General features: G+C 43.5%; 1 protein-coding gene and 1 long non-coding RNA gene across 15 annotated transcripts; one reads left to right on the top strand and one right to left on the bottom strand.

Annotated features, from left to right (window-relative positions):
- Positions 1–25,316, bottom strand: LOC310681551 (MAX gene-associated protein-like). 14 transcript variants are annotated; one of them, XM_083449521.1, is made up of 19 exons: positions 25,098–25,316; positions 23,400–23,568; positions 21,907–22,978; positions 19,048–19,951; positions 18,007–18,097; positions 17,737–17,832; positions 15,750–15,881; positions 14,581–14,679; positions 13,772–14,406; positions 12,985–13,098; positions 11,559–11,859; positions 8,665–9,692; positions 7,848–8,210; positions 7,393–7,514; positions 6,056–6,104; positions 5,448–5,630; positions 4,846–4,957; positions 4,282–4,521; positions 1–2,507 (listed from the first exon to the last, which is right to left on the bottom strand). In XM_083449521.1, exons 3-19 carry the CDS (start codon positions 22,905–22,907, stop codon positions 1,258–1,260), a joined length of 6,720 nt encoding a protein of 2,239 aa, XP_083305647.1. In that variant the 5' UTR covers positions 22,908–22,978; positions 23,400–23,568; positions 25,098–25,316; the 3' UTR covers positions 1–1,257. The 14 variants fall into 14 exon arrangements, with proteins under 14 accessions (XP_083305647.1, XP_083305641.1, XP_083305643.1 ...); XM_083449515.1 differs by having other exon boundaries at positions 12,985–13,101; XM_083449517.1 differs by lacking the exon at positions 25,098–25,316 and adding an exon at positions 24,894–25,037 and having other exon boundaries at positions 12,985–13,101.
- Positions 2,389–8,613, top strand: LOC310682491. Its single transcript, XR_014513909.1, has 3 exons — positions 2,389–2,509; positions 7,469–7,572; positions 8,169–8,613. It is a non-coding gene; the product is annotated as an uncharacterized lncRNA (long non-coding RNA).
- Positions 25,317–26,151: the final 835 nt, after the last annotated feature.

The raw sequence follows: 26,151 nt of genomic DNA on the forward strand, positions 1-26,151 counted from the left end.
TCAAAAGGAATTCACATTTATTTTTATGATTGGAAGAATAAGTACTAATTGTTGACTCTGCTTCAGTACTCCCTCCTGGCTTGAAGTTTCAATCATTAGCAAAACTACAAGAATGAATTGTATAAAACTACAAAATACCTTTACTTTACATTACAAAGCTGAGTTTCTATAGATGCTTTGCTGTCACTTACAAAATGAATTTGAAACATCTTGCAAATAACAATTATTGTTGAACAACCTGATCAAACCTGTTTGATTTACCTGCAGCAGCGCGAAACAGTTTGCATTTTTGCAACTAAATTGGTATCAGAAGTTTGGCAAGAGGGAGGAGGAACCAGCCAAAAGCAATGAACAAAGAGTACACTGATTGTTACCTAAAAATATGGCCTCCTTCAGACACAACCACAGTCATGTGGAAGATGCCAAACATGTCATGCTATTTCATGTGACTGCACCATACATGAGAATACTTAAATCCTGTGAGTTGAGCCAATTGCACATGTCTCCCCCTGGCCCTCATATTGGTAAGGTGGCAATCAGCTCTGCTCATATAGTTGAGGTAATAACAATCTGCAAATACTCCACGGCAATGTGGAGTAGTATAGGGACCCAATTCCCACTTGACAGAATTAAGTTTGTCTTATAAATAATTATATAGTGAGATGACAGGACGTATGTATGCATACAAACATGCTTCTTTTTAGAGCATAACCATTCTTTTGAGTAAACTGTGGAAGAAGTCTAGGAAGAATAGATATAGTCAGTCCTCTCTCTAGGTTGCATACATTTCAAAAATGATAGAAGAGAGGGAGGATTGGCAAATGAAAATTTAGAGGAACATATAAATTTGTAGTCTGAGGGCGGGCTGGGAAATGACACTCCCACTGATTTTTATTTATTTTTTAATTTATAACTAAAGGTTAATTTCCCCCCCCACTTTCCGAAGAGAACATGTGACAAAGTCATTCTGATTTCTTACAAAACTAATTATAATTATATAGCTCTATAATGATATAGAGCTATATCATTAGTTAATTTTGGCTCACCCAAAGATTTTTACTAGGAATTTAGTGTATCCTTAATCAGACCATTCACAAAGATCACCTAGCTTCATAAAATAGACACAAACCCCTCTATTCTAAGTGGACCATATGACCTTCAATCCATGTATGTATTGAAGTTTTCTGAGAAAATAGGGCATGCAGGGCAAGCTGCAGTATTATTTTGATTTTGCAAGTAGAGTTGCTAATGTAGGTGTTACTTTATAGACCTGTCCTTGACTGCTGAATGGGTGGCTTTTAAATCAACAGATGACATGTTTACACCAACAGGTGCCAACAAAGGCATCATCCTGGTGTTTTGCCTTCCTGAATCTAATAGGAAGCTTGCACTTTTTAGTCCAAAGGGTGCCAGTTTGGGCATGGGCTTCCACTGTGTGTCAAGGTGGCCGGGTTCCATATCAGTTTTCATCTGCAGAACTGGAAGAGACACATTTGTAGTTTTTGCCATGCATGGCACATTTCCCCAGCTTCTCCCACTAGTTGTTGAAATGTTACAATTTGGGTCCTTTACTTCAGAGTCCGGCATTAGATTGAAAACACCTGATTCAGATGAAGGATCTCTCAGGTTCCTGTCACTATTAGTGAGATCGTCGTCTTCCAACTGAAGCAGGAGTGGAGTTCCAGAACCACTACTCTCTTGCACAAAACAGAGGTCCTTATAGCTCTCACCCAATTTGCCAAACTGCAAGTGAAAGCCTTCTGCTGCTGCTGCAGCTGATACCGTGCAGTTTCCCATAACTTCCAGAGAAAACTCAGTGTTTGGGGAGTTGATAAGTTTTGATCTGTCTGGGGCCGCATCATTCAGCTGCTGATTGAGGGATACAATTTCATTCAGAAGTGAGGTGAGTGTTTCATCAGTGCCATCATTCTTTAGGTCCATTAAGTCACTTGCATCCAGTGCTGGTTCAGGTATTGCAGAGGCTACTTTTTGCAGTTCCATTTCTACCCCGGAGTCCTTGAGTTCATTAATCTGTAGCTTCTGAAACGAAGAATCCTTTGACTTTTGTCCCTCACCTCCCTTGTATATATCTTTTAACCTAACCCGATTTCCACTTAACTCTTCAATGAAGAGTTTAGTTGCAAATAATTCTGGGGATCCCTTCATACTGGATACATTTACTATTTGTGGGAAACAGTTTTCTTTTTCCCTAAGAAAAACTTGAGCTGTTCCAGTAGCATCCCTCTGTTTTCTGGAAGATGGTTCCGCATTTCCTTCGGACTGAAAATCAGTTGTTTCCTGCAATACTATCTGCGTGGAAGGTAAGCATTTCTGGGAATCTGTATCCAGAGTTACATAAGGTTTCTTATTTAAATCCAGGAGTAAATTTGCATTTTCTTCAGTAGCCAGTGACACTACATTTACTATTTGTATTTCCTTTGTATTTTCTTCAGTAGCCAGTGACATCACATTTACTATCCTTGGCATCATTAAGGAGTCTTCATTTTCTGTAAGTAAGCCCAAACAAAGAAAGGCCTGTTAGAATACTGGTGAGAGAGGGAATGGGATTTAAAGAGCAACTTTTGGCATTGCTAAAGCCTGGGGGGATACTTGTAAGATTCCCAAGCTTCCCCCCCCCCCGAACGTATCATGGATCTGTCAAAAAAGATCCACCCAGTTTCAAAGGGGCTTGTTAAATAGCATGTGAGGCTGCTGTTTGAAAAGTAAAAGCCCAAAAGCTTTTATTCCATCTGAAAAACAGAAATGCTAACTATAAGAGATCAACTGCAAAAAAGAACAGAAGTGTCCTATATGATGATGAACCAAAACACAAATGTGGTGTAGTGGTTAAGAGCCAGTGTGGTGTAGTGGTTAAGAGCGGTAGACTTGTAACCTGGTGAACCGGGTTCGCATCCCCGCTCCTCCACATGCAGCTGCTGGGTGACCTTGGGCCAATCACACTTCTCTGAAGTCTCTCAGCCCCACTCACCTCACAGAGTGTTTGTTGTGGGGGAGGAAGGGAAAGGAGATTGTTAGCTGCTTTGAGACTCCTTAGAGTAGTGATAAAGCGGGATATCAAATCCAAACTCTTCTTCTTCCTCCAAGTGGCAATTCACAAGCCACAAGAGCAGTGTGCAGAGCCACCTTATAGGAATCAGTATACCGTATTTTTCGCCCTATAAGACGCACATTTCCCCCTCCAAAAATGAAGGGGAAATGTATGTGCGCCTTATGGGGCAAATGCAGGCTCCTTGGCTTCAGCGATAGCAACGCGAAGCCTCCGAAGCCTGCGCTCCGGAGGCTTTGCGTTGCTTCCGCTGAAGCCAGGAGAGTCTGCTCTTTGAGGCTGGCCGTGGGGGAAAGCAGCGCTTCCCCCCTCGCCAGCCCCAAAGGATGGGGGGCAGCAGGAAGGCGCGCAACGCCTTCCTGCTACTCTCCATCCCGGCATTGAGGCTGGTGGGGGGGAAAGCAGCGCTTCCCCCCTCGCCAGCCCCAAAGGATGGGGGGCAGCAGGAAGGCGCGCGACGCCATCCTGCTACTCTCCAACCATCCTGTGGGCTTTTGCGGGAGATGGGGGAATTCCCCTACCTCCCACAAAAGCAGGCAAAAGCCGTGCGCTCTTTAAAGGGGCTCCGCGGCTTCCGCTGGCTTTTCTAGGAGGTGGGGGAATTCCCACCTCCTAGGGAGGGAGTCCGTCCCTTCTCCCTCCTGTGGGCTTTTGCAGGAGATGGGGGAATTCCGCCACCTCCCGCAAAAGCAGGGAGAAGGTCTTGGAGTAGCGCACAGGCTGCGTGCAGCCTGTCCGCTGCTCCCAGAGCTGCGGGGGGGAAATCATATTTTTTTCCTTGATTTCCCCCCCTGAAAACTAGGTGCGTCCTATGGGCCGGTGCGTCCAATAGGGCGAAAAATACGGTAATTCTGCCCCTCCTGTCTCTCTCCCAGCCAAGCTGTTCACTCTAAGGAGATGCCTTTCTGCACCTCCCCAGGAACAGCCAGCCGCCTGTTCTTCCTTAGTTTCCCGTGTGTAGCTCTATGCCTTTCCTTTGAGTGAAAGGCTTGGGGTAGGATGCTGTATGCCTGGCAACGTGATGGCGGCCCCAAGCTGCCTTTTATGGGATGGCTCCACACACTTCTGCAAGCAAAACTAGACTTTGACTGTTTATTATTAGTGTGGGGGAAGGAGCTGCTACACTCAGGTACACATCAGATCTATGCTTCCCAGAATGCCCTGGGGATTTTGGTTTCACTTTGTATAAAAATCGCCTCCTTTCTGCAGCCTACCTGTGACACTGCTTCTGTTCTTGGAACATATTAATGGTTTCGTATGCCTGTTGGACAGGATTACCGGTTTTGTCTCTCTAGAAAGAGAAAAGGGGCTATTTTCCACTGTGGAACTAGTAGTTCTTGCTGTTTTAATGATTTCCACCATATCTTGCTGGTTCTGGTTCTCCTGCTTTTCTAGTGCCTTCTGCTTTGTAAAAATGTATTCTAGCTTCTTCAAGATCGCTTCCTGTGACTTGCCTACAGAGAAAACAAAGAGTTGGATATCCCTCACTTTGCAATTCAAAGGAACAAAAACACACATTAGCTCAAAATACAGTATTTCATAGTGCAAGATTAGTACCATTTACAACGCACATGGCTCGCAAGGATATAGTTAGCAAGCAGAACATCTTTAATACCATTTGCGTCTTTGAAAGTATAATCCTTCGAATCCTACATGAACAATTCATCCCAACCACTTTGAATCATCCTAGTATTCTCCTATGCTGGAATTTCTTTCTTCATCTACATGTTTTGTTTTGTTTATTTTTTTAAGAAAACCTGTCCATGGAGTCATCTCACCTGAGAGTGCAGACACTTTACGAATCAGGGTGTTGCGCTTGCACAACAGGAACTTCTTGTGGCTTGTCAATTGGTCTGCCTGATCTCTTAGCCTCTGGATATTTTCAGTGGCCTGGAAAGGGACGAAGAGGTCATTTTTACATTCCAGAGCAATACGGGGGGGGGGGGGGGGGACAGCTTCTCTTCTCTACTCTCAAAGCATCCTAAAAACAAAGCAATGACAGAAACTTTGCAGACATGTTAGCGAATCAGCTGCATTAAAAAATTAGGGCCTTTGTGTATATTAGGATAGCAAGTTTCAGCTGGGGACAGAGGAGACAGGGCAAAAAATGCTATTGGTGGAAATAATTATCTTGGCAATTTGCCACTACAGTTAACTGGCTAATGTACTCAGAGAAAAAAGATTAAGCCAAATGCATTTGTCCAACATGGAGCTGAGTTGCTGTGGCACATTAGAAACCCCCATAAAAAAAAAAAATTGTATCTCTCTTTTCTATATCTTTCAATTTAAGATTTTTCATCTTGCTGCTGTTAAAAATCAAGTTCTCCTCTTGATGAAGAGGCATTTCCTTCCACATCGAGCTAAATGATGAACCATGTACCTGCTCAAGGAGGATGCGCTTGGCAATGCTGGGAGTGCTCTGCAATCCCAAGGCCCCCTGCAGTTTTTCAAAGAGTTCTTTCATTTCCTTACGCCGACGCTGTTCATCTGCTGTGTGTTTCGGCCGATAAGAAGTCATGCTTCGTGTCCAATTCTTTGGTTCTCTTTTCCAGAGTCCAGGCGGCTGTGGACAAGAAACAGCACTTTCACCAGACAGGGGGAAAAATGCAGTGACTGGTATAAATACTTGGGATTTTATATTATCTCCCAAACCTGGGCTTCTGCATGTCTCCACAAAGCTAGCCAGATGCTGGATGGGAATGCATGAATAAGCTAAACAGCTGTTTGGTTTTGAAGGTGCAACACTGGAAAACAAAGGAGCCACACAGGCTACTGTGCAGCAGCTAGGATTCTCACTTGGGTCACCAAGGGGAATGCGGAGAATGAAGAGAGCCTGAGTACCAATCCTGTCTCATGGCACGCGCATAAAGCAAACAATGCCCTTAAGTAATTTAAAAAACAAAAACAACCCACTACCAGTCAATGTATACTTCAGCTGGAATACACACACCGCAAAGACACAACAGTAGAAAAGAAATGTATATTCACTTTAGGGGACGTTGCCATCACTTTATTTGAAGAGTCATGAGCAAGATGCCTAGAAGGATTTAAAAAGAGAAGTTGTGTTTAGTTGCACAAGTCATTCTGGCTCAGATAATAGCTTAACCTCAATCAAAACTGCAAGAAAACTTTCTTTGTGCTAAAAGGATCAGGAAGTTGTGCTCTGGTCACACAGGAAATGTCCCTGCTCTGTCCCCTCCTTCTGCTGTGCCCTTCTTGCTTTCTCACTCTGCTCTGCATGCTACTCAGTCTCTTGAAGTAAACAAATGAATGAACCAAAGGTTGCCTGAAACAGCACATCTTAGGCTCTTAGGACTCTCAAAAATATAATTTGAACTAACATACAAATTAAAGATGTCCTATATAGCCCCAATAAGCTGATAATATTTGTTATTTTTTAAAATTTAATCTTTGAGTACTAACATTAGTGATTAGGAAACAGTACATCAGCCTATTTGCCCATCTAGCCCAGGACTGGTCCCAGGCTGAGGTTTTCTGATCTCTTGATTCTTTTAAGTGGAGATGGCAAGAATCTTTTTCATACCAAGCAAGTGGTCTACCATCAAGACAAGTTACCACGGAGTAAATTTAGCCTACAAGTGTGTACATCTTTGTATAAAGTCATAGCAGGAAGGAATTCCCACATTACAAATCAAGGTGCCCAGTCTGCTGTGTAGTTGCAGTTTCTTATGAGACATTAGATTTCTTTTCTCAATCAGTGAATCCAGCCCTTCAGCTATCTGCTTGATTACTCTGGGTTGGAAGAGGAAGGGCTCTGTAGAGGGGCCAAAAAGGGCTGAATTTAAGCTGTGGTTGCAAAGCTTGACGTTCTACATTGTATCCTTGAAAAGTGGTTCAGAGGGCAGGCCACCTTTCCAGCCGAAATGGTTCCCCAGTCCCGTCCTAAAGGCTATGAGCTAAGTTAATTAAAATTAAAATTAATTCATTCTGCGAGTTTTTTCGTCTTGCGAAGCACCACTGTGTATTGACGGTTTCCCATAGGAATGCATTGGCGGGGTTTTTTAAAAAGGCGCAAGAAGTTTCGTCTTGCGAAGCAAGCCCATAGGGAAATCCGTCTTGCGAAGCAACTCAGAAAATGAAAAACTCTTTCGTCTTGCGAGGTACCACTGTATTTTATAAAGAGCTTCTGGGTGATGCATCATTGCAAAGTCTCACTGTGTGAACCAAATAAACCACACAGCAGAGCCTTGGTCTGCATTAAAAGTAACTATATCTGCTAGACATAATAAAAAATAGCACGATGCTAAAAATCCATTTGCTGGTGTGTCTTTGTTGTTGTTGTTGTTTAAAAAAAACTTGCTTACAACTGTCTGGGAAGTAGGGCATGAGCTGCTGTAGTTTTCAGGTGAGAAATAATACTTTTCTTTTTAAACTCTTCAGGTTCAGTATTCATTTTCTTGTCACCTTGACTGGAGTCCCTTCCATTCTGAAACAGAACATTAAAAAGGCAGTTAAACTCAGTCCTGCAGAGAAGCTCCAGTCAGGTAATGTTTCATTTCAAACTCAGAATGTGGTGTGTTTCTTCCTTGTGCTAGCAGAGAGGAGGCAACCAGCAAAGGCAGGTGTGTTCATGGTAAACCATTGGCTATGGTATATTGTGACATGGAAACTGGCCTATTGCTCAAACATTAATACTCAGGGTATAACTGAAGAATGGTAATAAAGACCATTGTTTTAATGTAAAGTTGCAAAAACTTGTTAAGGTGTATAATTATTTAACTTTGGTGTTCTGAAGATTAAGTAACAAATTGAGTCTTACCAATTGAGAAGTATCACCTGCAGCTTCTTCAGGACAGTTAACATGATGCTCCTTGTTGTGCATCGCTGTAATGCTATAGGTGTGGTCTAACGATACAGCATCGGGATGGAAGATGGGAGAATCACTGGATAATTGCTCTACAATTTCGGCATACTTTTTGACCATCTCTGAAGTAGTAGCACTACTCTCACATATGATACTTTCAGAATGGAAATCTGATGGATGTGCTGGCAACTTATTTTCTTTTAATTTGGTATTGTATATTGTGATTTCTGACTCTTTGGCCTCCACCGTTTTCAAATGTGGTATTTTTTCTTCCAGCTTGACAGAACTGCACTCTCCTTTCCAATTGGTATTCTTTACCTGGAGGGATACAACATGATGGACAGTGGAGTTTGGAACGTTTTTCAGCTCTGGAAACTGAACTACTGTAGTTAGCCTAATACCACAAAACAAAACTCATCTATGGCATTTGTCAAGACTCCATACACTCCAATTTCTGACTGAGTCATGAAAATATTTACACACTTTTTAACCAAAGAGGAAGTTAAATTCTCAACAACAAAATTTTTGCAAGAAGTTCAAATTCTGTGAGGAAAGCAAGTCTGGGTGGTAAAACTGGAGAAATTAGTATAAAGAGAAGTTAAGGAAAGGCAAACAGTAGAAATTTTACGCACACACCTTGGACCCAAAGATCCAAGGCAAGTGACGGCAGTAATCTCAATTGGTCACAGTGGTTCGCAAATAAATTGTGTTATAGTAAAAACATTTTGCTGCCAGATCTGTTTTACAAATTAAAGCAGTGTGGGATGCTCACCAGTGTTTCAGTCTGGTGGTCAGAACTCCCATCAATATCTTCCTCTGCAGAATCATCTGTTTTTTCACCATTTCCTATATCATCCTTGGTGATACCAAATGACATAGGACCATTTTTCCAATAGTTGGTTTTAGATGCATTTTTTCCTAAGCATTTAGCAACTGGATTCTGGGATGATTTGCTCCAAGTTCTGTTGGGCTCAGCAAGGTCATCCTTAAAAGCTTGATTCTCTCCCCGTAAACCAGAAAGACCTTTTTTATAGCAAGAAACATTACAGTTCTCCTGAACATTAGCACTACTGTTAGGAAGATATTCTTGGGCACTATCCACACACTTCTTTCCTGGTGTGTAATTCTGGTCCCTTGTGCAGCAGATCTCAAGCTCTCCTCTCTCTGTTTCCTTGACATTTTCTATTTGCATGGAGTCACCCCTCTCTTTCCAGTGCCTCCTTAGCAGTTCAAAGTCATGTTGATTTTGCTGCCGACTCTGAAGCAATTTGGCCCTTTTCTGCTGCTGCTTTTCGGTATGGCTCATGCTTATAATCCGCTGCAGTTTACCAAACAACGTTGGCTGTGTCTGCTTAGGTCCTTCCGAATCAGTCATGGGCCTTTGCATTTGGGCAGTGTGTGTTTGCTCCCCATTTGAACATTTCATATGCGGAGCCTCTTCCTGACGTGTGGGGCTTTTCTGCAATGTATCACACACAGGAACGTCAGTTTGCAAACCATCTTCAGCCTCATCTGACATACCTTCAAGGTACCTCCCATGCTGCTTCTCACTGCTCACAGTCACTTTAACTGTCTTACTTGGCTTCCTGCAAACATATGAATGGTCTGCCAATATCGCGTCTGATGGAATGTCAGGATGCAATAAAGGTTCCCCACTTAATAATTCTCCCCCTGCATCCACGTCGTCTGGAACAGTCTTTGTAGCAGTTGCACTTTTGTCAGGAATAAACATGTCCCCTTCTTCCTTCACCCGCAATGGCAAATCCGTAACAGCTTGGTCTGGCTCTGCACTACAGACTGCTGAAGGAAAGATAACAAGCAGCTTTAATGCTCTAATCAATGGAATAGCAGCGAGAAGAACCGAAGCAAATCCTGTGCTGTTCATTTTACCTCTAGTAAATAATAAACTAGGCAAAAGCGGGGAAAGGAGCAACAAGTAGGAGCGAAGGTGACATCACAAGACTCCAATTGATATCAAAGTGGGGGAAAGCAAGAGCTTTGAAATTTAGCGCAACAAAGGAGACACTGAAAGTGGCATTCTTTTTGAAATCATTCCATTACCCATCCTCAGTCATGAGTGGTGTTTGTTTTGTAGCCCATGAGGGAAGGGAGGGATCCGTGTGCTTAGGGGTTCCCTGAAGTATGCAGATGCCAAAAAAACTGAAGGGAAAAAATGAAAGGTGTTTTAAAGGCTTCGTAAGGACTGTGAATGTGCACAGCACACGAAGAAGAATAAAATATCAAAACAATCTTAAAACATCCTTCTACATACATCAAGGTCATGAGAAGTAAAACACGCATGGCTCCATCGCCCACTCAATTACCTTGGGATGCCTCTAACTGCTCAGGCCATTTCCTACTTTATCACTGTTTCCTTAGCAACCAGGCCTTCAACAGGGTTGTCGACATTCCCGTCCCTATCTGTTCCTTGGAAACTTTCAAGGAGATGCCGGATTTCACTCAAAACAGACATAGCAAAACACCCTGAGTGACCATCTGTGGCACTTTCAGGGTCAGATAGGAAAGGAATGCAGCGTAGGAGTCATAAAAGACAGGAAAACCAAATCAAGCCTAATACATTCTAGCCAAAGGTTCAAGACAATCAGTATTGGAATTTTTATTTTTTTTAAGAAAGGACACCCTGATGTAATTCTTACATCAGCACCATTGCCATTCTAAGAGAACAAGGGAGGTGCTCATGGCGAGTTCGGGCGCCTCTTTTCCCATAAAAATAGCACTGTAAATAGGCCCTTGTGTTGCAGGTCCAGCATATATATATATATATGGATGGATAAGCCCATCGCAAAGAGTAACATGACAATTGTACGTGCATCCTTTCATGTGGGAGACAGGGGAGGAAAGACTGAAACATGCAATAAGCGGCAGTACCCTCAGTGGTGAAAAGCATCCTAAACGGAGCAAGAGAAAAGGTAGGGGAAATCCATGCCACAGAGATGGATGGGAGGGCAGAGTGGATGAAATTTGTAGGATGACTGGGTGCTCACCCATGGGAGGAAGCCAGGAGTGTAAGGGTTCAGCACTAAAGGGTGCCAGTACGGCAGATGTTGGAGGAACAGTCCTCTAATTCACTGCTGATCACAGAAACTTAAAAGGCAGGCATGGCACCTTCTCTGTCCCTCCACCCTCATCTAAGACTAAAAAAAGAAGACGTAGCGAGTGACATTTAGAAATCCATGACTCCCCTAGCAAGGATATTCTGAACACACATGTAAAACAGAAATGGAACCATATCACTGAAATAACGTCAGGTCACCACACCAGCCTGGTTCACACATCATGGTAAACCAAACCATGGCTTAGAATGAACGTGTGAGTGCTCCAAAAGCAGCTTATTTATCCCCAACCTAAGATAGTCCATACACACATAAATTTGGTAAAAAAAACCCCAACCAGCAACAAAGCACACAAACACACAGGGTGTGACGGGACGAAAAAAGCACATAAAAGGGGGAGGGGAGTCAAAAGAAATAATAATAAGATGTTTTACCAGAGAAACAATGGCAACATTTTGTTGCAGTTTCCATTTATATTTGATAACAGTAAGTGAAGATTTAACACACCTGGATAGTCCAGAATGTTTATTCAGCAAACTCTCAGAAAAAAAGGTTTTGAAAATGTTTTGAACGCTTTTCTAGTAAGACTTACATTCATCGTTGCTTCTCATCTGTTTATTAACATGCTCCAGTTTCCAATCCCTTTTTCCGTTGCAGCATTCAATAATTTCACATAAATATTTTTTCAAGCTTTTCTTGTGCACAGAAACTCCCTTTAACAGGGCCACCCTTTTCTTCAGACAATCAAATGTGCAATCTGTCTTGCAGGAAAGTGTAGGCTGGCACATCCCAGAAGCTAAACTAGCACAGACACACCCAAGCTGGCAGGTGCCACTGTGTGCTGGATCTTGGCTGCTGGTTATCTTACAGGTAGGCTTGCTTTTGAGTGAAGGCTGAAAGAATATACAAATATGTATCTCAAGAACCTACAAGAACCTACAAACAACAGATTTTGAACAAACGTAAGGTATAAGATCAATTACACAACACTTTATGATACATAATTTATACCTTGTCCTCAACTGGATGGTATAAAAATGCACAAAAGATGAAGGGAAACAGGATTGTACCCCGTGTGTAACAGAAAGTGAAAACTAACATCCAATAGCCTTTTAAAACACAGAACATGGAAGCATTAATGTTCAAGATTATCAGGGGGGGGAAGCGGACTGTTCTGTGCAATTTTCATTTGTTTCTTCTGTTCTTAATACTGTTTAGAGTCTGATCACAGAAGTTCTTCTAAGCAGGCTAAAAGCAAGCCAATTTGATCATCATTCTGCAAGCAGCAGTCTTGCTTAGGGTTCCACAAGGGTCATTCACTAGACTGTTGGTTCAGAATTGCAAAGAAGTCTTGCGAGACTCGCCAGACACTTTTTGTTGAATAAAATGGATTTGTCTTGTGCATGGGAACATTAGAATCCTACCTCCCCCCAGCAATGGTCTTTTATAGGACATTAACGCAAATAAAGTGTAATTATAAGAAGAGCGTGCTGCAGCAGGCCAACAGCCCATCTAGTCCAGCTTCCTATTCTCACAGTGGCCAACAAGATGCCCGTGAAAAAATGTGCAAGCAGGAGCCAAGTACAAGAGCATTCTTTCCCATCTGTGGTTTCCAGCAACTGGTGCTCAGAAGCATTACTGTACAGTCATGCCTCGGGTTACAGATGCTTCAGGTTGCATTTTTTCGGGTTACGGATCCGCCGAAACCCAGAAGTACCAGAAAGGGTTACTTTCGGGTTTCGGTGGCCATGTATATGTAGAAGCGCTAAATCACGCTTTGCGCATGCGCAGAAATGCCAAATTGCAACCCGTGCGTGCACAGACACGGCACTGCAGGTTGCAAACGCTGCGGGTTGCGAACGTGCCTCCCGCACAGATTGTTCGCAACCCAAGCATCCACTGTACTGCCTCCACAGCTGTGGAGACAAAGCACAGCTATCATGGCGAGAAGGCAATGACAGCCTTTTCCTCCGTGAGAGTTACAAAGGAAGGCAAAGGACGCGGCCATTTCAACTTACCTGAGGGCTAAGCAGAGATGCTAGAGATAGGTCTGCTCGCTCTTTGGTAATGCAAGTCCGTGGCTTCCCATTCTGCAATGCACGACCTTCCAATTCCATTAACTCCACCGGAACCTGCTTATAAATGAATTAATGTCACCACAATTTTACCTGAATCTGAGCACAGAGTATCAACTCTCTGTATATATATATTGCACATAGTGATATTTGGTCCTGCTCCTACTCAGACTAAACCTTTTGAAATTCATGGACATTACTAACTTAGGTTCGTATATTTCAATGGGTCTACTGTGAGCCAGACGTCACCTGAATACAAGCCTAAATTGGTTTAGAAATGTGAAAACAAATCCCAGAAGTTACAGGTCACACACCGTGAACTTATGAATAATTCTAATGCATGAAGACAATAGAGGTTCCTTTCTTTTCTTACGCTAATCTTACTCTGCCAGTTACATTGCATGTGAAACAGAATTAAGAAATCCTAATGGCCCATTTGAATTTTGCAGATGATCTGCAAGGACATGGTGGTGAAATAAAAATGGACATGTTTTGCCTTGTAATTTCTGAATGTAACTTCTTTACTATGCAGCAGATATGTATACTGAGTTATGTATTTCTCTTTGTTTTTCATGCTTTTTCCAAAAACCAATGACATATACCTTCCCCACCTCCTGCAAAATAGTCAAAAAAGGATTGCAAAAGAAAAATGACTTGTGAGTGCGTGGGTCCATTTCTAGCATATGCATATCTAACCAACGACTAAATGGTAAAGATTATTGAAGCTTACCTGAGAGACGATCAAAGTATCCAGAGAAAGGTCTGCCCATTCTTCAGTAATACAGGTTTGTGGCTTCCCATCCCTCAAAGCACAATCCTCCAGCTCCATCAGTTTCATCTGAGATAAATGCAGTGGTGGACAGCTACTCTGTTTTGGCTGCTGTGCTTGACGCACAGTTATTTGCTTTCTCTGTATGTTTCCATCTAATTCTGGCACATGAACATCGTCATCCACTTGGCTATATGATCTAGACCTATTGATGTTCTCTAAGGCAGAGAAATCATGCTCCTGCTTTGCCAGAACAGGTAAAGGCACTGTAAACTTTTTGGAAGATTTTACCCTGCCTCGAAAAGTTGTTTGTTTATTCTTAGTTTTTCTTCTCCTTCTAAAAACGGAAGGCAGAGAAAGAGGCTTGAAAGCATAAGTGCTGGATGGAGTAATGATGGGTTTCTTCTCTGGAACTTTATTGAGGGCTTGAGCACAGCTGGTACCTTTGGACGGAATCCGGCAATCCATGGGATAACTAAACAAGCTTGAAGAGAATCCCGCACTTTCCATTAGCTTCCCTTCCCTTTCCAAATATTTGTCCAGTTTATCGCTGCAGAAGGCAGATCGGTTCTTCAGTGAGTCCTCTAAAATGCTACCTGAATTAATCCAGAAAATGACATAGAGAAAGAAGTCAAGCACAACCTCTGAAAATACATCAATCCCAGTTCCGGCAGAAAAGGAAACTCACAAAAGTTTATCTAAAAATTCTCAAAAGATCTCCTTTTCTGCAGCATCACGAAGGGAAAATATATACAAAATCAATGCCCTACCTTCCTGCTTAGAAGTGTTGTTAAGTCTTCCTTGCCAGCCTTTTATCTTTCTAAAATCATTGGTTTTCCCAGTCTTGGAAATGAAGGAAAGGGCGGTATCTAGAAATGAAGGTAGCAAAGCAAGTTTATTAACGAGGCACAATATTCCTATCTATAAACAACGGTATATATATTCAACTAAAAACTAATTATCACATGCATTTGCTGTAAGGGGTACTCAACAAGTGACAAGGGCCAGAGTAATAGCGAAGTTAATTCACCAAAAATTCCTTCTAGAAAATAATAACTAAAATAAGAACAGTCACGTCCTTCATTCCCAGAGGGCTCTACAGTTGCACATACTATAGAGAGCACTCCATTTTCCTCCAGAGATGAACCTTAGCCTTCTTCCCAAACTTGGATCTAGAGAAAGGGGAGACAGGAGTTTCCCTACAGCTGCCTAGCACTTCGGAACACGGCTGTATGAAGCCCAGTACAGCTGCAAGTACGATCTCTCTCAAGCTTTAAGGTTGGGAAGAAATCTGGGGGTTGTTTTGGTGTTCCACCTCCACAGCACTCCAAACACCTCAAAAATATGGTGGCAAAATGTATGTACCCCCCACAAAGTCTCATCTGAACAGTCAGACCTAACAATGCACAATTTACATAATTTATAGCTTTGTTCTATACTGTTTGCATCGTGCGGTGATAATGTAATTTACTAAGACAATGGTTGTACATAGAAAATACAATGAATGGGTTTTTTAAAAAAGTTTGCAAACCAACAAGCCCCAGCCTTGCTTTCTGGAGTTGGGAGTGCTGAGACTGCTGTCTGCCATGAAGTTTCAAGCTCCAGTCTTCCTCTCCAGCAGGAACTAGAAAGGGGGACACAGACTGCCCTCTCCATTGCTTCCAAGACTCTCTGAAATGCAACTGTGCGGACAACATATCCTGCCATCTCCCTGTCCCAAGCTGGAGAAGAGGGCCAGAATATTCCCACAGGCTGGAACTCAGATGGAGAGCATGGGTTGTGCCTGACCTCGTTCTGTGATGCAGCATAAGGTCAGAAGTGAAACCCCATGACTTGTGAAGTGAAACTCTCATAATATCTGGCTGGCCAACAAAGGGCAGCCGGGTCTTATGGACTCTGCTTACCATTCTAACATTTCAAAAAGATACATTATATTTACCTTGACAACTGAGATCTGTCACTTGGTTTTCCCCAAATACATAATCCTTTGAAGGTCTCAGGGGAAGCTGCACACCCAAATATTTCAGGTCAATGCTAAGTGTTGGGTCCACGGAAACCAACTTCAGCCCCACTAGAAGAAGAATACCCATGTTAGAGATCTTTAAAAGCATGAAGAAAGGCAGGGTGGCCAGTGGTTGCCAAACTAGCACACATGAAAGTCTTTGCGGGCAGGCCTCCCAAACTGAGCTTTCGTAAATGTCTCTAGCCCTCTTAAAAAGAAAGGTATAAAACAAAACGTGTACTCTTCTAAGTAATTCATTTGAAATGAGTCACCATGGCTCCTCCTACCTCTCAGTGTTTTTGGCCAAGGAGCAAGTCAGAGCTGTGATTGATAAGTGAGTTGTTTAGACACCAGGCAGCAGGAATCCATGGGTCCTAAAGAGTTGCTGTTTCACTTCCTATACACAGTCGTACCTTGGTACTTGAACACCTTGGTACTCGGACGTTTTGGCTCCTGAACGCCGCAAACCCGGAAATGAGTGTTCCGGTTTGTGAACATTTTTCGGAAGCCGAACATCCAACGCGGCTTCCAATTGAGTGCAGGAAGCTCCTGCAGCCAATCGGAAGCCGCACCTTGGTTTTCGAACCATTTCAGGAGTCGAACGGACTCCTAGAACAGATTAAGTTCAACAACCAAGGTATGACTGTAGTGTAGTTTTCCTGCTCCCGTCTTATTTTCTAATGAAATATCCTTAGTTTGTCTTTTGTTTTAACCTAGCAACAAGGATGCACCTTTCTTATAGGGTGTTTGTCTGATTCTGTAGACCCTAGGAGTTATTTTCTGCAAATACTACAGCAAATAAGAGTGGGTAGACATTAAATATCCCTACTTCCTCGAAAAGGCAAATGTGAAAACTTCACAAAGAGGTTGAGGTCTGCTGTACAGGAACTAAAAACCTGACATTCATTAAGAATTTGCTGAATAGTTAACTTAAAGCACAATGGTATTTAAGCCTACTCAGAAGTAAGTTTCTGTGTTTACTGGAGCTTACTCTTGGGTAAGTGGGTTCACTGATAGCAGCCTAGGCTTTGATTTAGGCTTGGCATTTGAGAAAAACATGGTTCTTGTGATGGGCAGAAATTCAGGTAAAGCCTTTTCTAGTATGGAAATGCAATTATTATAAGAGCTTCACTGCGCCAGTACTCTCCAGTTTGGGTTGTGTCATGCTCCCCACATCAGCCATTTCATGACTGGTGCCCCCAGCACTCTCAAAATTCGAAATGTGCTACTAGTTTAAAAAGGTTGGCGACCTCTGAGAGAATCTATAAGCCACCAACTCCCTCAAGCACAGGTGAAGGGCTCTAATACGAATGTGGGCAGCATTCATTAATACAGTGGTACCTTGGTTTACGAACCTAATCCGTTCTGGAAGTCCGTTCTTAAACCAAAGCATTCTTAAACCAAGACATGCTTTCCCATAGCAGTGGGGGGCTCAATTTACAAATGGAACACACTCAACAGGAAGCGGGTCATGTTCTGCTTCCAAGGCAAAGTTCACAAACCAAAACACCACTTCCCGGTTTGCAGCATTCTTAATCCAAGTTGTTCATAAACTAAGCTGTTCTTAAACCAAGGTACCACTGTACAATGCATCAAAGTTTAGCTGAATAGACCACAGAGAACACACATGAGAAACAATATCTGAATACTATGTTCTAAGGGCGATATCAAACTAAACCGTTCTGTACAGCTCAGTCACTTCTGGCTGTACAGTGGAACTCCCCTCTCCCCTCTCTGTATTCCCCTGAAATCGGTTATGGTTCTCCCTCAACCCTTCAGAACATTTTGTTTGGGGTGGCATGAAGAGAGGAGAGGGACGAGAAGTTATGTTGCACGGCCAAAACTGTGCTAGCCGAACTGTTTTGTTAGATGCTGCTCTAGATAACTATCACAGCAGCTGCGGAATCTATTGCTGATAACATACCTTCTTGAAGACTAGGATGTATCACTTGTCTGTGCCTGAACGACTTCAAATCTTCTAAGAGCTTTGTTTCCAGAAGTTGTAGGTTTATTTGAGAGTCTGTCATAGAACAAAAAAGTATTATTGACACATACAAATACAAAAAAAGTGTATCACATTCTAACATACAAATGGTAAGAATGTGATACACTTTAAAAAAACAAAAAACCTACTGTTTGCTTAGCAGTCTTAATTTCTCCTGCACTAAGGCGGCCCCATCAGTGTCAAGAGTACCTGAATCATATGTAGTCAGGAAGGAAGCTTCTCCATTCTGTAGTCCTTCTCTTCCCCCAATTTTATCAAGTCTGTGTTTATCAAGAACTTCCTGTACATAAAGAGGGACTACAATAAGTGTTAAATGCTTAAGCAAAAGTGGCCTAGACACCCTACCAAGAGTCAAATTAATCTTAACAAGATTTAATACATACTAGAGCTGAATAAAATGGTCTGGATTTTAAATTCTGCATGATCACATACAAAAGGCAAGGTCACAAGTACATAAAAAGAACACCCTGCTGATTCGACCAGCGGCCTATCTTGTCTAGTGTGCTGGATGCCTATGAAAAGCCCAAATGCACACTTCCCCTGATATTGGAGTTAATATATAAGTCATTAACATCGCCTTCTCCTCCACAAATTCACCCTTTTAAAGCCATCCACACTGACAGCCATCACTTCATCTTGTAACAGAAAATTCCATTGTTTTTACTATGTACTGAATGAAAAAGTATTTCCTTTTGTCTGCCTTGAATCTTCCCACATTGAGCATCATTGGATTGCTCTGGGTTCTAAGTATTCTGAGAGGGAGAAAGAAGTCTGCCTGTCCACTTCTCCACACTATAATTTTTACACACACCCATCACATCCCTTCTTAACCCATGTTTTTACTAGACTAAAAGCCCCAAATGTTGTAACTTATCAGTGAGCTGCCACAGTCCCCACTTTGGTTGCCCTTTCCCAACTCTGTAGCATCCTTCTTGAGGTGCGAACACAACCGTACACAGAACTCTCCAAATACGGTTGCATCACAGGTTTATAGAAAAGGATTATGGCACTGACAATTTTATTTTTTATTCCTTTCCTGATGATACCCAACATGGTCTAGACACTCACATTCAGAGCTATTGAAACTGAAGAGCGTGAGCGTCAAAGCATAGAGGTCCCGCCACCCCAAACCTGCAATTTTCACAATTAAAAAAAGAAATGCACATTTAGCTTTCAATCTGTCTAGTATAAACTATGCTAGACAATATTAAATTTAAATGAAAGATTTACCTTTGATGCAAAGGATGCAAAGAGGACTCCATCTATATCCTCGTAATCAAGCACGAGCTCTGGCTTGGCAAAATCTGGTCCCACATTGCTTGTCATAGCAGACTTTGCTGTGAATTTCAGGGATGGTTCAGTCTCAATCACTTTACGTGGTCTTCCTCTTTTAGGTGGACCAAACAACACATAATCTGCTTTCTTATCAAGACCCCTTCCCAACACAGCCTTCTTGACTACATTTTTCTCTTTTCTTCCATGAATAAATTTGGTTGACGTAGGGGGCAAGAGGTTGAAACTCATTGCTTTTTTTGTTACCATATGGCTGCTGTATGTTTCAGTATTTATCCATTGCGCATCTTTGCCCAAATAACATTTCTCTGTGTTATTGCTTCTGAAATGAAGTTCTTTATGTTTTGCTTCCACAACTTTAAGCGGGCTAGCTAGTTTGTTATTTTCAAAACAGACAGGCAAAGAATTTACTGAATGATTATTCAAAGAAGACTTCTGTGTCTTATAAGAAGACAAAAGAGCTTCAAGAACAGAGATGGTCATATTCTTGGTGGTACCACAGCACTTTAAGGAGGCATCAGGCACTGTCCCACTACCCAATTTTAAAGTTTTGTCTTTGGCAACGCTCTGTGGTTGCTTGTGGGATTCAAGGTCCACTTCTCTTCTTCCTATTTCATCACAGTTTTTCTCCAACTGTGTCTCTGAAATCTTGTTTCTATCTCTACAGAAATATTTTTCTGTTGCTTTATCAGTGCCTTCCCGGTTCATGAGTATCCTCTCTGTATGTACCCTTGGCCCATAAACATAGTAATCTACAGGCTTATCTTTAATGGATATACGGATATCATCATTTGAGTTCAGCTGTGATTTCACACGGGAATCCCTTTCACAAGCTGTTGGACTGGAGAAAGGAAAACAAAAACTAGATCAATGTAATTGCAGAAATTAAATAATATCCTAATAAATTTATTTTGTCCAGTTTATCATGCATTTGTATAAAAATTATGTATCTGTTATTGCTAAGTAATGCAAAACCCTAATGGCTGTGCAGTTTATATATAGCTTTAGCAGCTTCCATTACTAGTGTGAAAGTAAATCAGCCTTCCTTTATCCATCAATCAATACATACATCATTCAGGTTATCTGTGATACCATATATATTTTCTAAAGCAATACATTTGCTGGATGAAGAGTTTGGATTTGATATCCTGCTTTATCACTATCCTAAGGAGTCTCAAAGCGGCTAACAATCTCCTTTTCCCCTCCTCCCCCACAACAAACACTCTGTGAGATGAGCGAGGCTGAGAGACTTCATAGAAATGTGACTAGCCCAAGGTCACCCAGCAGCTGCATGTGGAGGAGCGGGGACACGAACCCAGTTCAACAGATTACAAGTCCACCGCTCTTAACCATTACACCACACTGGCTCTCTGGATGCTATAGTCTCTCTGGATGCTATAAACTCAAACCAAGTTTTATTTTAGTGTCACAAAATTATTTCCTTCTGTATTCCCATCTTCTTTTGGTTGATTTGGAAGTACCGTAAGTTCCAATGAGACCTTCTCCCAATTAAGCATGCATAGAATTTTGGCCTCATGTACCTACCTGGAAATAATTACTTTTAAATAAGTATGCATAGAATGGGACTGACTGCCAGCTTTAGTTTAGAATTTACAGTGGTACCTCAGGTTACAGACGCTTCAGGTTACAGACTCCACTAACCCAGAAATATTACCTCGGGTTAAGAACTTTGCTTCAGGATGAGAACAGAAATCGTGCGGTGGCGGTGCAGCGGCAGCCGGAGGCCCCATTAGCTAAAGTGGTACCTCAGGTTAAGAACAGTTTCAGTTTAAGAACAGACCTCCGGAACAAATTAAGTTCTTAACCCGAGGTACCACTGTATTTATTTAAATCAGAGATGGGGAACTTTTTTGATCCCACAGGTCAGATTTTGACCTGGCCACACCCTGTGGATCAATTTTGACATATGGGCAGGACAACCTACCTGTCAATCTCAGGACACTTGTATGATGCCACATGATTGATAGGTGGGTCATCCTGCCCACCTGTCAAAATCACTTACACTGGGTTCCGAAGCGCCCAACAGTCAGCTGGGAACTGACTCCAATTCTGCATGCTATCGGCAGTGATAACAGATACAAATAGCATCAAAGGAATGACATAAGCACACTTAGCACTAAGTGAGTCAGAAAGCGGTGCAGGGAGGCCAGGGCACTCACTGGTGGGGAAGATCTCATCTGCAGGCTTAATATGGCCCAAAACACATCTCCAAAATACCCAACCAAGCCATTTCTAATAAATTTCACCCATCCATCAAACGGCATCATGTGACATCTTCTATCAACCATTTTGAACTGCCTACCACATGCCACAGCTTTCCTTGGGATCGCCATAAAAATTATGTATTCTACATACAGTTCCCACAACACTAAGAGCAGCAAAGATTACCAACATGGGGCTGGAATGGTTACAACATTTTGGGTGTTTAAGTGTAGGGAAAACGTAGGGGACACACACACACACACACACACAAGATAAAAGCCTATAAAATTTTGCATGGTTTGGGGCTATCCAATGAAACTGAATATAGAATGGCCCCAAACCATTTAGGACACAGCACATAGTTAAACTATGAAATTTGTTACCATGAAGTGTAGCAATGGCCACCAACTTGCATGGCTTTAAGAGGATTAGACAAATACATAGAGGACAAGTTTATCAATGGCTACCAGCAATGATCGCTGTGTTCTACGTCCACCATCACAGGCAGTAAGCCTCCAATTACCAGTTGATGGGAATCACTCATCCCCAATAATGATAGATATGTAACTGTACCATTCAGACGCATCACATTTTGTGTCTGGAGTAAATGTTTCTTTCTCCAAAGAAGTTTTATACATCTTCCAAGCATTACATGAAGCATCTAGGTCTCTTTGCTTTGGATCCAAAACATCACCTTCAGTGAGACACCTGTAACTGCTTGTAAAGTTAGAAACTCTACGTCTTTTCTGCTCTGGGCAATCATTTTGCATTGCCTTATGTTCAGGTCTGCTGCTCAGACCAGCTTTCTTGAACCCTTTGAGAAATGGGTTGTAGTCTATTTTCAGTTGTGTCATTTGTATGTTTTGATAGGCAGTCACAGCAAAGAACTCTGTCTGTGGGAAAATGAAGGTATGGACATCAGGACCATTTAGCTGAATAACCTCTGTGACTCTGTCAGCAAGCACCAAGTGTAGCCGAGGTAGATAGCGGTGCATAGAGTGCAGAATGATATGCCCTTCCTGGTCCAAGGTATTGTTAGTAAGTTTGAGTTTGTAGAAGGAGACTGGTTGGTGCATCCAGTAACGGCCAGTAGAAGGTGATTCGGGGTGAATGAATACTCTTCCCAGCACATGGGGTTCTGCTTTCCCACTGGGCTCCCAACTATGGCCATTCCATTTATAGCGTAAGTTGTCAACTGGAGAAATATCCATGACCAAGATATACTTCAGCTTGGAGTCTAAGCCTGTTATCCAGTATCGACAGTATGGAAACATCCGCCTTCCCTGCTTAGTCAGAATCATTTCTGTGCCGCGATAGTAGAACTCATTCCACATATTGTTGTTGTCCAAGGTAACAGTAATGCTTCCTGAGGTGCAATCTGCTGGAAGGCAGGTCTTCACTTTCGATTTTACTGGTGCTGCAAGGCCATTGTCCTCTTGATTTGAAACGAAGTGTCCTTGGTCAGCTTTTCCAGTGATCTGCGGCTGTTTCATGAGAACGTAAAGAGCAGGCACTTTACCCAACGCCTTTCCACCATCCTCATTCCCAAAGGCCATTGGTTGCTTCTTCATCATGTACAGTGTTGTAAATTATCATATCAACTCCGAAGTTGCAAGAGTTCTGACAGCCTTTCCCTCATGGCCACCTTGTTAAGAAACAACAAAATACACAATAAATATTTGCAGAGAAAAAGTAGACTTGAAATAAGAACATAAGTGGAGAAGGAAAGCACATGTGATTTCAGCAGCATGCCCCAACCCATACACATTTAACCATAGTTTAGTTTAACCTAGGTTTAATATGATGTGTAAACAAGGCCCAGGTGTTAGAAGATTGGGTGGTCAGAACAGATAACATTGTTGCACACCACCCCAATCTCCAAGCGGTGAGAGATTCCGGAGGTTGCAGGCACTTACCCAGAGATTGATTCTGCAGAATGAGGGACAGCAGAGACTGTGGTGTCTTTATGATATATCATTTATTTACACTTATATACCACCTGAGCCTACAATGAAGGGGCTTACAGTATTAACATCCCAAGAAGATCTTGCTTCTCCCATACTCACAGCCTTAGATTCCAGCAGAAATCAGGCATGGCTCTGTCTCTCAGCCTGATTCTAGCTTCTAGCTCTCACACACATCTCTGGCCTTTGTCCTTCTCACCAACAGCCAGGTAAAGGAAGGTGAAGATATTTGCCCCTAGATGTACAAACCAACTACAGAATAACAGCTTCCCTGTAGAAAAATAGCAGACAAATTTTAAAAAGGCATTAAAACACACACCATCAAAAACAGATAGTAAAACACAATTACACTTTTAACCCAACACCAGTAGAGTACAGTGGTACCTCCGGTTATGAACTTAATCTGTTCCGGAGGTCCGTTTGTAACCGGAAACTACTAGTACCCCGTGGCAAGGTTCGCAACAAGGGGCATCTACTTCCTGGTTAGCGGAGAGCGTAACCCGAAGCATTCGTAAGGCGAGGTACCAGAGCTACATCACCTAAAGGCCTTGCTCATTCTTTTCTTTGTGCCACTGCAGCACGAAGAAGCTTTCAAACACACAAACACAGAGTTATCAGAACAATTCCAAAAAACCCATTAAACAGTTCCCATCACCAACAAGCACATATCAACCGCATTTCAAAAAGCAAAACTTTAAAGAAGAATTCATGCCGTAAATCAGTGCACAATACCCAAAGGCACAAACCCCCACCCCAACACACTCTTTGTCCTGAATTTCACAAAGTTCATATTTAGTGCATCAGAAGGGGAAAGTAAAGTAAAGCAACACGCAGTCAAACATCCTTCCCCATTGGCTACATAAATTGTTTATGTGAGGTGAACAAATCAAGAAGGGGCCAACTCTGATGTTGATCTTCTCTCCATAAGAAAGGTACCGTGTTGGTGCATCACGCGACCTAACCGCATTGCCTTTGCAAAAGCTACCCTTTTCTAGGAGGGAGTTCCGCCGCCAAGAAAACAGACGGACTTGCGCACGAGACAGCGGTTCTTGCGCGCGCGGGGGGGGGGGGGCTGCATTTCCAGCGTCCAGCAGGCGAATAACTCAGCTGGACACGGAAAGCTACCAAAGGAAGCTGCTCGCTTCGCTCCTCTTCGGTTTGCTGCCATTCTTTTTACACCCGCGCCTCATCCAAATACCTCAAGGAGGCTTCCGTTGCGTCGAATCAGCCCTGCTCCTGCCCCACAGCCTGTGCTGCTCAGGTGTCCCTCCAGACATCCAAACCGCCCTTCTCGCTCTCAATTGAGCGGGAGGGAGACTTGCACCGCAACTTCCCGCACCAACAAACCTGGGGTGGGAGGGAATGAATCCGCCACGCGGGCGCTAAACTCTGACCGACTCGCTCGCCCTTTCCACTCTCCTGGAGCCAATCCGGGGCTTTGTCCCGCCCGCCCTCCGGATGTTTATGGTCGGTGGCTCTTCCCATTCCCCCCGCCGCCTGGAAGTGGCAAGGGAGGCACGAGGGAAGGTGGGCGCCCGCGAAGGAGAGCCTTCCGCTGCCCGCCACCCCCGACCCGCAGCTTTACCTCACGCCTACCTGGCGGGTCTGGGCCCCAGGTGCCCCCCAGCCCCGCGCGCGCGCACCTCCCGCTGCAGAGGCAAGACAGACACGTGCTGCTGCCAGGCGGACACAGACCGTCCGCTCGCGTCACGTAGAGCTTCCAAGGCGCGGGCCGACGCGCGGTCACGTGCACGCCCTCCCCTCCCTTCGGACGGGGCTCCTGAGGGCTGCAGTCCTTACCTGGGTCGGCTTGGGAGCGAGACCCGTGGAAGGCGCGGGGTGGGGCTTGCTTGCTTTGGAGCCCGCAGGGCGGAGCTGTAAATGTAGATGGGGGGGGTGGCATGAGGGGAAGTGGAGCCAAAGGGGCGCGCCTGCCGCTGGCCTCGTCCCACCTGCCCAGGAGAATGGCGCTCGCTCCCTGTCCACCTGCTCCCACGCCGAGCCTTCCCCGGCCGGCCACGCACGCGCGCGCCCCCTCCTGCCGGGCGCCCCTGCGCCTTTCGAGTCCAAAGCTGGCAAGCACGTGGGAGCTTGATCCCCGCGGAATGTGGCTCGCTCAACTCAGTGCGACTTGCTTCCGAATTTCAAATGCAAGGATTGGGTTGCGGCACCTTGCAAATTCGTTATATATATATATATATATATGCTTTCGTAGATTTTCACGGGTACAGGAATGCAGGTTTTGGTGTCCTCGGGTGTCTTCCCGTGTAAAAGTTGGGGTGTCTAGGCGACGTTTCGACGAGGTCTCACTCGTCATCTTCAGGCTGGTGCTTTCGGCTTCTTGTTACTGGAACAGAGCAGGATCTCAGTGTTTGAGTTCCTATAAATACTGTTGAGGAGGTGTGGTGTATAGCCTCCAATGTTCTGGGCAGAGAGGAGGTTCCCAGGCTAGTGTGCCTTTTCTTCTTTTGTTCCTTAATTACTTGAGGGATATCTTGAGTGATTTCTTGAGTGATTTCCTGAATCCCACTTAGGTGGGTCATTAGGTGTGGATTAGTTGCTAAAGCTTTCGTGTCTTGAACTCTTGAACTTTGTGAAGAGTTTTTCTGAGAAGATGGCTGTACTGCACTTGGTTGTGCTCTGGCTTGGCTTAGCCAAACCAGGGTGGCACCTCCGGATGCTGCACCCCCCTGCAATCCCTACACAGATCTGGCTGGCACAGGCCACAAAACCACAGCTCGCCCCTATACACGAAGCCAAGCCAGAGCACAACCAAGTGCAGTACAGCCATCTTCTCAGAAAAACTCTTCACAAAGTTCAAGAGTTCAAGACACGAAAGCTTTAGCAACTAATC

This window comes from Podarcis tiliguerta (genome assembly GCF_965153285.1).
Source record: "Podarcis tiliguerta genome assembly, chromosome: 1".
NCBI classification, from domain to species: domain Eukaryota; kingdom Metazoa; phylum Chordata; class Lepidosauria; order Squamata; family Lacertidae; genus Podarcis; species Podarcis tiliguerta.